At 37.5% G+C, this 13553-nt stretch overlaps 1 protein-coding gene across 7 annotated transcripts in view; it reads left to right on the plus strand.

Annotated features, from left to right (window-relative positions):
- The window catches only part of PIBF1 (progesterone immunomodulatory binding factor 1), a 233908-nt gene that overhangs the window by 189129 nt on the left and 31226 nt on the right, over positions 1-13553 (plus strand). For 4 of the 7 annotated variants that reach the window (XM_024230714.3, XM_024230719.3, XM_024230715.3 and 1 more), the window contains one exon: positions 2372-2456. The exons of the other annotated variants lie outside the window; for them this stretch is intronic. In XM_024230714.3, the coding sequence (XP_024086482.2) occupies positions 2372-2456 (85 nt within the window). The remainder of the gene's footprint in view (positions 1-2371; positions 2457-13553) is intronic. 7 annotated transcript variants of the gene reach the window in all.

The raw sequence follows: 13553 nt of genomic DNA on the forward strand, positions 1-13553 counted from the left end.
ATTCCAATTACACTACATATTCTTTAGAAGAGCCTGTTGGCATTCGAGACAGAGAGTGAGTGTGTGTGTGTGTATGCACTGAATGTGAGTATATGCTTATATACCGTGGTTATAAGTGTACATGTATATGAACATAGACACATATATGTTCCTTAAAAATTCCTAGTCCTATTTACTGGATATTTAAATTTGAAAAATATTTTGCCTTCAAAGTGATTCCAGCTAAAGAGGTGGTTAGAATTCTAGAGTTAGAGAAACATGTGATCCTTACCATGCTTTGGAGACTCTAGCAGAACATGGCACTCAGTTTCCTTTATATTGTTTTGTTCTTTTCAACTCCTCAGCTCTTGTAGGATCTCTGGCGCCTAACTCTAAAAGTCAGTTCGTTTTTCAGCTGAGCTGCTTACCTTTATTGGCATTTAATTACTGTTTTACTCTGATGCCTATTTTTTAATCTAAATTAGTAACACTGTATAACATTTATATAGAGTTTTATGAGTTTAACACTTTATATAATCATTCACATAGCCCTTTGACATACATGAGTATTATGTTCTACTTTTACAGATGTAAAAACTGAGGTTCAGTGAAGTGGTATGTGTTATGCTTTACAGCACACATTTGAGTCTGAGTCAGTGGCACAGTTGGGAACAGAAGTCAAAATTGCATCTAGTCCATCTCCTCAGAGGACGAACTATGATGCTTCCTTCTCGATTACTTGGAAGGAGAAGAATGTGGGCTTTCCCTCTTAAGTCCTTTGAATTAGCAGTTGCTGCAGATTGCCTACTACTGTTTCTTGAATTTAAAAAAAAAAAAAAAAAGTCTGCCAAATATTATTCTAAAAATTAGTGGCTTTCCTGAGAGCCTCACTCTGTCTCCCAGGCTGGAATACAGTGGAGCATCATAGCTCACTGCAGCCTCAAACTCCTGGGCTCGAGTGATCCTCCTACCTCATCCTTTGATGTAGCTGGGACTAAAGGTGCATGTCTCCACACCTGGCTAACATTTTTTTTTTAAGAGATGAGGTCTCTCTATGTTGCCCAGACTAGGCTCAAGCTCCTGGGCTCATGCAGTTCTCCAGCCTCGATCTCCCAAAGTGCTAGGATTACAGGCATAAGCCAGTGTGCCCTGCCTCCATTTTCTTAAAGTAGAACTTAAGTAGAACTTTAAAAATGTTTTTACTGGCCAGGTGTGCTGGCTCACGCCTATAATCCCAGCACTTTGGGAGGCCGAGGTGGGCAGATCACGTGAGGTCAGGAATTCGAGACCAGCCTGGCCAGCATGGTGAAACCCCATCTCTACTAAAAATACAAAAATTAGCCGGGCGTGGTGGCACACACCTGTAGTCCCAGCCACTCAGATGGCTGAGGCAGAAAAATCAGTTGAACCCTGGAGGCAGAGGTTGCAGTGAGCTGAGATCGCGCCACACTGCACTCCAGCCTGGGCGACAGAGCGAGACTCCATCTCAATAAAAAAAAAAAAAAAAAAAAAAAGTTTTTGCCTATTTAAAACAATTCTTGTTAGTTTTACCCTCACAAATTTTGTCTTTTTTTTTTTTTTTATTGTAATCATTCATTAGATAATTGCCACCATGCCAGGCCAGAAATTGAAAATCAAACTAATAATTTGGAGACAAACGTTCTTTTTTCAAGTTTATCACAGACTAAATACCTGATTCACTTACTTAATTATATACCTGATAATTTAGTTTGTAAAATATTACTTTCAGTTTTAAGGATGTTTTAATTTGTCTTCTAGTATCTTGTGTTGTAATAGTTTGCTGACATATAGTACTTCTTACCTTTTATGTGAGTTTCACTTTATCTTTTTACATTTTAGTAGTAAATAGTCATCTTTAAAATATTAATTTTATGCCTATACTAGGCAGGAAAGTATTCTCAGACAGCATCTCAGTTACGTTGTCAAATGGATTCTTAAGAGAAGAAAAGCTGGGTGCAGTGATGTATGCCTGTAGTCCCAGATACTTAGGAGGCTGAAGCAGGAAGATTGCTTGAGCCCAGGAGTTTGAGGCTGTAGTTCATTGTTACCATGTCTGTGAATAGCCACTGCACTCCAGCCTGGGCAAGACAGCAAGACTCCATCTCTTAAAAAAAAAAGAGAAAGAGAAAGAAAAGAGGAGAGGGAAGAAAGAAAAGAAAAAAGAAAGGAAAAGAAAAGAAAAAGAATCTTCTGACAAAATAGGCCATTCATTAGGCCAAACATTTTAGTGGCTGGTCTGGAATATTTATGGACTATAAATTTATCTTTAGTTCAAACCATCAGATTCATGTTTATTCTTTTAGTATTTACTGTTTATTAACTATATTTATACTAACATAATGACTTTTTAAAACTTGGGGTTTTTTTTCAGCAACTTAAATAAAGAAAAGTCAGCTTTACTACAGACGAAGAATCAAATGGCATTAGATTTAGAACAACTTCTAAATCATCGTGAGGTATTTTTCCTATTTTGTCATATTTTAATCATTTTAGGCTTTTTTAAAAACTGCTATCAGGTTAAAATTATTGGATCCCAGTTGTGCATTTTCATTAATGACTTCTCTTATTTATGTCTCACTGTAATTTTGTCCTTTTTTATTCAACTTTTGATATACTTCTTAGAGTTAATTCTTATTCCTAGAATACCCCTTCTTGTTGTGTTGATATCTGTCACTGAAATTCCCCATATTATTTAATAATAATCTGTTTTATCTTATTCTGCAACTAGACAGTAAATTTCCTTAGTGTGCCTCTTGTCTTCTTTATCAATGTATGTCCAGTGCCTATAGTGTAGATAGAGTATTTTTGTTGAGCTTTAAAGTTCATAAAATTATTTTCTTTTCTTCATTTGTTCCCTACCAAAATTCTTTTAGAGTAAATATAATTCCTATTTTATAGATGGAGAAATGAGTTTTAAGTGGCTTGCCCATGGCAGTTAGTAACTAAGAGATAAGTCCTGTTTTGTTTTGTTTTTTCCTTTAAGGTTTATTGAGGTATAATCTACAAAGAATAAAATTAACCTTTTTTAGCATACATGTCTGTGATTTTTGACAAATGCACACAGTTGTGTCAGCACTACCACAATCAATATATAGAATAGTTCCATTACTCCACAAAATTCCCTCATTACCCCTTTTTAGCTGAACCTTTTCCTCAACCCCCAGCCCTATCAACCACTGGTGTATTTTCTGTACCTATTGTTTACCTTTTACAAAATGCTATAAAAGTGAAATTATCAGTATATAGCCTTTTGAGTCTGGCTTTTCTCAGTTACAATAATACATTTGCAATTCATCTATATTGTTGCAATATAGATGTATAATATATTGACCTCAAGTGATCCTGCCTCAGCCTCCCAAAGTGCTGGGATTACAGGTGTGAGCCTGTATATACATCTACATTAGTCATATGTTTCCTTTTTATTGCTGAGTAATAAGCCATTATATGGATGTAACCCAGTTTGTTAATTCATGCACGGTTTATGGACATTTGAGTTGTTTCTATTTGAGGACATCTCCAAATAAAATAGCTGTAAACAATTATGTACACATTTTTATATAAACATAAGTTTCCATTTCTCTTGGGTAAATACCCAGGAACATGATTACTGTGTTGTATGGCAGGTGTATGTTTAAGTTTATAAGAAACTGTCAAAATTTTCCAAAGTTACTATACTTTTGCATTCCCCCTCTATGATGAATGAGAGTTCCAGTTTCTCTGCATCCTCACCAACCATTGGTATTTTTAACACAAAGCCTTTTTTCTACTGAACTATCACTGCCTCATCTTAGCCATCTTTTTACCATTTTGTTATTCTAATAGAAAAGGAAACTTTTTTTTTTTTTTTTTTTTTGAGGCAGGGTCTTGCTCTGTCACCCAGGCTGGAGTGCAGTGGCATGATCTCGGCTCACGGCAACCTCTGCCTTCCGAGTTCAAGCGAATCTCTTGGCTTAACCTCCTGAGTACCCGGGATTACAGGTGCATGCCACCATGCCATCTAATTTTTGTGTTTTTAATAGAGACTGGGTTTCAGCATGGTTGGCCAGGCTGATCTTAAACTCCTGACCTCAGGTGATCTGCCCGCCTCAGCCTCCCAAAGTGCTGGGATTACAGGTGCGAGCCACCATGCCCGACCAGAAAACAAAACATTTAAAACATATCATTGGTTTATGAGTATCCTCATACTAGTCTGGGAGAGGTATACCAGATGTTGGGAAGAAATTATTGGGAGAATATTGTTGAGAGGGGGAACTGGAAACTATTACTGGAAGCAGTTCAAAGGTACGTATCCTAGAGATGGTGTCAGAAGAATTGGAGGATTGTCTGTATCTGAGAAATGGCATTGGAGTAAGTTCTCTTAAAGGTGTCTTCTATGTGATGGATGAAAAGGATAAGGAAGTGTCCCAGGACTAGATTGTAATGATAACATTTAGGAAGATAAGTCAATCTAACAACAGGTTACAGAGCTAGGAAAAGCTTCTCTGAAGATATTTATTCTTTCTTCTGAGTTCGGACATTCTAGACCTTATCCATCACTGCTGCTATCACTTATGTCCTAGGATTCTGCTTTCAAGTAATTGTTTCTTCACTGTAGAAACCTGATTCATTCACTATGTGGAATTTTCACAAGTGTTTTTGAAATTAAATATTTAAGAGTAGTAACAACAGATGACCATTCGGCCAGATCAACTACATTTTTTTAAAGCTAGATATTAATTTTTTTTTTCAGAATGGCAGTTCTCATTTGATTTTAAGGGGATGTGCTACACTGAAAAATATATGAGCAGTTCCAACACTTGGAATCACATTACTCATGAGTCCAAATAAAAACCAAAAAACTTTGCGTGGTGGATTGAGAAGAAAATATGTTTAAGCATGCCAATTAAATTCTAGCAGAGCTGGGCACAGTGTCACACACCTGTAGTCCCAGGTACTCTGGAGGGTAAGGCAGGAGGATCACTTGAGCACAGGAGTTTGAGACTATAGTGCACTCTGATCTCACCTGTGAATAGCCACTGCACTCCAGCCTGAGCAATGTAGTACAACCCTATCTTTTAAAAAAGAAAGAAAGAGAAGGAGGGAGGGTTAGAGGGAAGGAGAGGAAGAAGAAGAAGGAAGAAAGGAAGCGAAGGAGGGAGGGAAGGAGGGAGAAATTTAAACACTAGCAAGATGAAACTACTCATTAATTGCCTACTACTACATGTTATTACTGATATTTGTATGGATGCATATTTAGATAATTGTCCGTTTTTATGTATTTGACAGTATATCTTTATTTTGGCAAGTATGTTTTAATAATTTAACATTGTATAGCTTTTGATGATACCAAACATCTAAAGAAAAGCAACTTTTTTGTTTTAAAGCAAAGTAAAAATTAAAGCTTAGTAAAACAAATCTGATGTTATTAATCATTTTCTAAGAAACCATTTACTACCAACTTACATCATATATACACATGCAAAGGCCTCTGCAAATTGCATATATGGAAAGAAAACAGCCGGTGTGACCACCTAGAAATGCTTGGCCATTCACTTGAACATTTACCTGATGAAACAAAGGGTCCATAGGATTGATTTATTCACTTGATTTTTCAGAGGATCATGTCCTCATAATAGTCAATAGGTAACGTTGGTTAAGAATAATTCTGATTTTTTTTTGAAAATGAAAATCAGGGCTGGGACTAGGGTGAGGCAAGCAAGGCATCTAGGACACATGATGTAAGGAGGTGCCTACTCTCAGAATGGGCAAAGAACATGGACGGCCCCTGGGAGCCACTGCCTCTTTACCTAAGGCCGCTAGCTTGCCTCACCCTGGTCAATAATACCCTGGGAAAATTATCTGATACCAGTCTGGTTTTAATCAGTTAAATTTGGACAGTGTAAATGAGTGATTCAAGAAGAGACCACATGAACTTTTTAAAGTTTCTTATTTTCTTTTTTGCATTGGACAGCTCTTGCTTTAATGTTATTTTGTTTTGTTTTGTTTTGAGATGGAGTCTTGCTCTGTCACCCAGGCTGGAGTGCAAGTGGTGCTATCTCGGCTCAACAAAACCTCCACCTCCCTGGTTCAAGCAGTTCCCCTGCCTCGGCCCCCCAAGTAGCTGGGATTAACAGGCGCATGCCACCACACCCCGCTAATTTTTTTGTATTTTTAGTAGAGATGGGGTTTCACCACGTTGGCTAGACTGGTCTCGAACTCTTGACCTCAGGCAATCCACCTGCCTCAGCCTCCCAAAGTGCTGGGATTACAGGCATGAGCCACTGCACCCGGCCTGGCTCTGACTTTTTTTAGCGGTGTCACTTAGTTCTGATTAGGCTGTATGTGTTCATGTAATGTGAAGTAAGATCACCAGTTCATTTACATAATTCCAAAATATGTGTTAAACAGAAAAAGCAAGTAGGACAATTCTAGGTTGACAATTCAAAAACATTTGGGACATGACCACAGAGAGTTTTTATTTTCTATATTAGTGTTAGCTCAAAAATATTAGCTTAAAAGTATCTTCTCTCATGTTAAGAGTTAGGGTGTGGTGTGACAATTTCCAGGAATGTGTATTGATCTCTTACAATTGTGTATTTCTTGAACCATGAGTGGTATATTAGGTGATTTTTAGTCTTAACTTTTTTTGTGAGAAAGTATATTAGACAACTAATTTCAGAATGATATAATGTGAAGAGCGGGTGGGTGTAGAGAGAAATAGGATATTTTAGGTTGACTTTTCAGACTACAAAACTCAACTGGGTTGGGTAAATATTATTAGGTTAAAGGATTTACACAACAAATACTAACTTAAAAATGTGCATAAGTTGAATTGAGAGCTTATACCTGCCCACACTTCTCCATTCTAAATTCTGCAGGTTTTGTCCCTATATTCAGTAAAATGTTCATAAAAGCAGAGGGGGAAAGGGCAAAATATCTCTCCTCACAGAATTTATTTTATTAAAGAACAATTTAATGTCATGCCTTCTGCTTTTGTAGAAGATCAAAACAAAGTGTGATCTCTCTTGGTTTTGTAAAACTAAGGCAGTCTACTAAGTACATCCACATAAATGACATAATCTAATCTTTACTATAGTCCACTGATAAATATCATTGTCCTCATTGTTAGAGACGAAACTGATGCTGATAAGAGTTAAATAACTCAACTGTGATTACATAGTCAAAACTAAAAGTAATTCATTTTTTCCCTGAAACAAAACTAATGTTCTTTTTCCTTAGTCTCATTTAGACAGAAAAAAACTCATGAATTATTGCGTATATTCCAAGAAAATTTTTGCCTCTGGGCGTGAAGTTATATTCCTCTTTCTTTTTTTCATAAAATGAAAACTTTGTAATTTAATGTGTTTCCTTTTTGTCTTCGTTGCCAGAAAACTCAGAGCTGAATATCTTATCCAGGTGTTATAATCTTTTTTTTCCTCTTTCACTTTTGATACCTCAGAATAACTTTATCTGTTTCCTTCAGGTGGGTTGTAATGTATCTTACTCTAAAATGTCTTCACTTGTACTCGGATTAAGACCTCTTAGGTGTAAATAAAATATAAACCTAAATAATTAGATATTAAAAAGAGGTAAAAGGAAAAGATAAACTGATAGGATCTCACTTTTAGATAACAGTAGCAGGACTTCAAATAAAACATTCATTTTGAAAAGATTTTGAGTATAAGAAATGTGATTTCAGGCCTGATGCAGTGGTTCACACTTGTAATCCCAGCACTCAAAAAGGCCAAGGTGGGAGGAACGCTTGAGGCTAGGTGTTCAACACCAGCCTGGACAACCTAGGAAGACCCCATCTTCACAAAAAAATCAAAATTTAGCTGGGCATGGTGGTGCACATCTGTGTTCCCAGCTACTAGGGAAGTTGAAGCAGAAAGATAGCTTGAGCCCAGGAGGTTAAGGCTGCAGTGAATCATAATCACACCACTGCCCTCCAGCTTGGGTGACAGCAACACTGTCTTTTAAAAAAAGAGAAATGTGACTCCTTAAAATGGCTTCTTTCTTGAGCTTATCACTCAGTAATCTTCATTAATTGCATTTAGTTTTCATCTGTTTTTATCCACTGATCTTTGCCTTAACGAAACAAGATTTACTGATCACCTTTGGAAATTCTAATTCTGCTTTTCTTTATATATATTTTATCCACGTGTCCTTAGAATATAAGCTTTTGAGAGTAGGAAAAGTATCTTTCATCAGCCAAATGCCTAATAGAATACTGAGCTCAGTTGTTAGAAGCTGATGTAGTAGCCCTTTTCTCATGGCTCTTGGAGCTATAGAAGGGCAGTGGGAAGAACACCTCTTAGGAAGCTATTCCAGTATTTCAGTGAGTGAAGGTGGTGTCTTGAACTAGATTGGTGATGACGAGGTGAAACAAAAATGGACCGATTTGAAAGCTATTTAAGAAGCATAATTGGCCGGGCGCGGTGGCTCAAGCCTGTAATCCCAGCACTTTCGGAGGCCGAGGCAGGCAGATCACAAGATCAGGAGATCGAGACCATCCTGGCTAACACGGTGAAACCTGTCTCTACTAAAAATACAAAAATTTAGCCAGGCATGGTGGCGGGCGCCTGTAGTTCCAGCTACTCGGGAGGCTGAGGCAGGAGAATGGCATGAACCCAGGAGGCGGTGGTTGCAGTGAGCTGAGATTGTGCCACTGCACTGCAGCCTTGGCGATGACAGAGCGAGACTCTGTCTCAGAAAAAGAAAAAAGAAAATTAAGAAGCATAATCACAGGCCTTGGTGATTGAGTACATTAGGGACTGATGAAGAGAGGAGGAATGAGAATTGATGCCTAGGTTTTTGGCTTGTGTCTTTAGTGGTGCTACAAAGAACCTAGAAGAAAGGTTTGGGGAAGAAAAGTTCAAGAAAATATCTAAGTGGATATATACACTAGAGAGTTAGAAATGTAGGTTCTTGTGCCCAAGAAAGAGAATTCGTCTGTTAATAGAAATTTGAAAGTCACAACATAAAGATGTTACTTTACATGGAAATAGAGTAAATGAACTAGTGAGACTATATAGAGTAAGAACAGAAAAAGGCCTGTGACAGGATCTTAATGAATACCAGCATTTAAGGGAAGGGCATAGGAAAAAGCGCTTACACAAAGAAGAGTGAAGAGTGACCAGCATCAGTGACGAGCATCAGGAAGAGAGTAGAGTCCCTAAAGCCCAGGGAGAACCATTCATAACAGAGCCAGTTGTACGCAGTGACGTGCTCTCAAGAGGTCAGGCCAAAGAAAGATTTTAAAAAAAGAGTCATTTGGATTTAATAAGATGCTAAAGGGCCGGCACGGTGGCTCATGCCTGTAATCCCAGCACTTGAGGAGGCTGAGGCAGACAGATCACTTGAGCTCAGGGGTTCAAGACCAGCCTGGCCAACATGGCAAAACTCCATCTCTACAAAAGATACATAAATTAGCCAGGCCTGGGGGCATGCACCTGTAGTCCCAGCTACTTGGGAGGCTGAGGTGGGAGGATCTGGAAGAATTGCTTGAGCCCAGGAGGTGGAGGTTGCAGTGAGCCAAGATCATACCACTGCACTCCACCCTGGGTGACAGAGTCAGAGCCCTATCTCCAAAAAAAAAAAAAGAAAAAGAAAAAGACGCTAAAGCAGTTTCAATGGAGCTGGAGCTAAAAAGCAGATTCCAGTGAAAAATAGGCAATCCTTAGAATATTTGAAGAAGAAAAGATAGGACAATTGAGGAAGGGGCATGAGATCAAGAGCTTTTGCTGAGCCAGGCACGGTGGCTCATGCTTGTAATCCCAACACTTTGGGAGGCGGAGGTGGGTGGATCCCTTGAGGCCAGGAGTTCGAGTCCAGCCTGGCCAACATGGTGAAACCCCATCTCTACTAAAAACACAAAAATTCACTGGGCATGGTGGCAGACGCCTGTAGTCCTAGCTACTCGGGAGCCTGCGGCAGGAGAATCACTTGAACCCAGGAGGTGGAGGTTGCAGTGAACTGAGATCATGCCTCTGTACGCCAGCCTGGGTGACAGAGCAAGACTCTGTCTCCAAAAAAAAAAAAAAAAAAAAAAAAAAAAGAGCTTTTGCTTCTCAAAGCTAGAGATTACCCAGTTTAAATGGTGACAGGAAGAAGCAAAACAGATGTTAAAAGTACAAAAAAGAAAGAGATAATCAATTGAGCAAAAGTGATAGGAAAGGAGATCCATAGCAGAGTCATGGGAATCAGATTTAGACCACCAGTGTTACCTTTTCCATTTTGAAGAGTAGAAAAAAGAATTATGTAAAAATAGAAGTAAGTTTATAGGTTTAGTGGTAAGTATTTAGAGAGTTCCCATCTAGTGGATGTTTTCTAATAGAGATATGGTACAGTCAGAGTTTTGAGAAAAATGAATTTTGAAGTAGCTGTGTAATAAATGAATGATGTACATAAAAGAATTGCCAAGTTGAAATGTTATGTACTAATAGTAGTACCATTCTGTGTAATTTTTCTTTAGCAGCACTTAGCACCCCAGGTGTAAACATAGAAGATGGAAACTAGACTGATCCAGAATTACATTCTACTTTCTACTATATGTATATATAAATATGTTCAACTCTCTCATTAAATTGTAAGACTGGCATTACCTTTATATTGCTTACATCTTCTACATTTTGAAATACTATGGAAAAAGCCAGCAGTCAGACAAGACTTGTATTCATATCCCAGCTCTGCTACTTAATAGCAATGCATTTTTGAGACAATAATTTCACCCCTCTAAACTCAGTTATCTCATCTGTAAATAACGGTAATATCTACTTTGCAAGGTTCTGTGAGAATTAATATAGCAATGTTCCTGGAATATAACAGAACTCAATGAATGTAGTTCCCTTTCCTCATTTCCTTCTGTGTCAAGGGTCTTTTCAAATATTATCTATCATTTGAGACTGGGCACGGTGGCTCCTACCTGTACCCAGCACTTAGGAAGGCCAAGGCAGGCAGATCGCTTGAGCTCAAGAGTTCAAGATCAGCCTGGGCAACATGGTGAAACTGTCTCTACAAAAAATATGAAAATTATCCAGGGATGGTAGCACATGTCTGTAGTCCCAGCTTCTCAGGAAGCTGAGGTGAGAGGATTGCTTGGGCCTGAGAGGTTGAGGCTGCAGTGAGCTACAGTCCAGCCTGGGTGTAGTCCAGCTACAGTCCAGCCTAGGTAACAGAGCTAGACCCTATCTAAAAAAACACAAAAAATAAAAGTAAAAAAAATTATCTATCCTTTGAAGCCCTCCCTAACTCAACAAACAAAAACATACCCTTTTCTACCTCATTCCTATAACTTTTTAAATATTTCTGTTAATGTTCATATTACTATATAATTAAGCATCTGTCTTACCCATTAGATTGACAAATTCCTTTTTGTACTTTAGCCTTTAGCACAATATTTAGCAGATAATAAGTACTCATTCAGATGTTTCTTAAACTAATGGTTCTTTTCAATCTTCAATAATATAAAGCTGTCAAATAGAAAGCTTTAGAAACTGTCATCAAAAAATAAGTGTCACTCTGATACTGAACTGTTTTAGCTGAAGAAAGCACAGAAGCTCTCCTGTATCCAAGGACAATTTTAGATACTACTACTGAAATTTTAGTTACATACTACTTTTACATACAATTTTAGATACATACGACTGAAAGTAGGCCATAGGAAGTCATATCCCAAAGGTTTGTCTACAGTAGAGCTACTTCCTAAAACCTTGGAGATGGTAGTTGTAGGCACAGCAACCTCTGTGGTTATCACACTTATACAGAATCATATATATTTGTGGAATATAAAACATCTGTTTTGGCTGGGTAGGGTAGCTCAGGCCTCTGATCCCATCACTTTGGGAGGCCAAGGTGGGAGGATTACTTGAGTCTAGGAATTTGAGACCAGCCTGGGCAACACAGCAAGACACCTAGCATGGCGGCACAAACCTGTAGTACCAGCTACTCGGTTGGCTGTTGTGGGAGGATCCTTTAAGCCCAGGAGGTCAAGGCTGCAGTGAGTCATGATTGCACCACTGCACTCCAGCCTGGGCAACAGAGCAAGACTGTATCAAAGAAAAAAGAAAAATTTGTTTCTGAGACCTGGGATATCTTCTGTCCTCTCATTGCAGTGTTTTTTGCCAATAACACCTCTCAGGGCCCACAGTCATTTCAGTTAGTATTTAACCAGAATTAATCAACCACTCCTTACTAAGTACTTAGAATGTACAAGGCCCCACACTTACCTGAACGTTGGACTAATTCTTATTATCCTGGATAACTTTCTTCTTACAGCAGTGTATGTCACATAATGAAAAGAAAACAAACCCTGCAGTTAGCCAGGTTTCTTGAAAGTGAAATCACAGTATAATTATCATTCTTTTATGGTATGTTTATGTTCCCGGATTCTAACTCATATGTTCTTTGCGATTTCTCGGAAGATTTCAGGGACATTTCAGCATCCCAAGTGCCCCTTAGGCAATCCACTTCATAAGAAGTTCCAACAAATTGCATTTTTCTTTATGTGTGTCACTCTTTTGGTTCATACTTAACTGTTTTGAAATTTTCTTAAGAGTATCTTTTTACATGTTTTTCTTATGCACCTATGTAGTTAAATTTTACAGTCAGCATGCTAAAAAAAAAAAACTACTGAGCGGGTAAATTCATTTTTCTTTAAATGAAAATATACTTGTTTCTCAGATTCATACATACATTTCTCATCATAGTGGTGCTCTTCAAGTTGCTCTTCAAGTTAAACTGTTTTTGATTTGTTGGATATGAATATTTTTAAAAAGAAAGATAATTATTATAGTGAAAACCAAAAACACATGTATGATACAAGTGTATCATACATTTATTTGAAGTTTAACTTGCTCTTCAAGTTAAACTGTTTTTGATTTGTTGGATATGAATGAGTATTTTTAAAAAGAAAGATAATTATTATAGTGAAAACCAAAAACACATGTATGATACAAGTGTATCATACATTTATTTTACCCTTGATATATTTTCCCTATAAAGTTTTAGAAAGCTTTTTTTCCATGTAAGGGTGTGTGACTTCAGGTCTGAAGAAATTTAGGGAATAAAATGTTGCAAAAAATACTGCAAATGTTGAATTTACACACATACTTTATGAGAAAGCTAAAGCTATTGTATTAACAGTGAGAATATATCTTGAATTTTTATAATCTTTTTCTATCAAACTCTAAAATGCTTTCAGATGAATTATGTTATACTACCCTACTTAGGAACCAGTTACAAATTACTTTCAAGTAAGTGTATCTGGGAATAAGGAATCAGAGAAAGGAAAAGTTTTAAATTAGTCTTCTCTGCTGAGAATTGGCCTTTTGCTTATGTTTTCTAGCATTCAAGAGGGAATTAGGCTTTTTACCCAAAATACGTACTTTTCGGTAAATAATAAGTATGTTTAATATTGATATATTACCTTGTAGTTTTTTATATTCATTTATTTTATTTAAGCCTCACAACAGCTCAGTCTTACACCCATTTCACAGAGGCAGCAACTGAATCACACTTGTTCATTCTGTAAAATGTTAATTCTCCTCAGTTTTGAGTTGTGTAAAAGACATTTG

The sequence above is a fragment of the Pongo abelii genome, chromosome 14, assembly GCF_028885655.2.
Source record: "Pongo abelii isolate AG06213 chromosome 14, NHGRI_mPonAbe1-v2.0_pri, whole genome shotgun sequence".
Classification (NCBI taxonomy): domain Eukaryota; kingdom Metazoa; phylum Chordata; class Mammalia; order Primates; family Hominidae; genus Pongo; species Pongo abelii.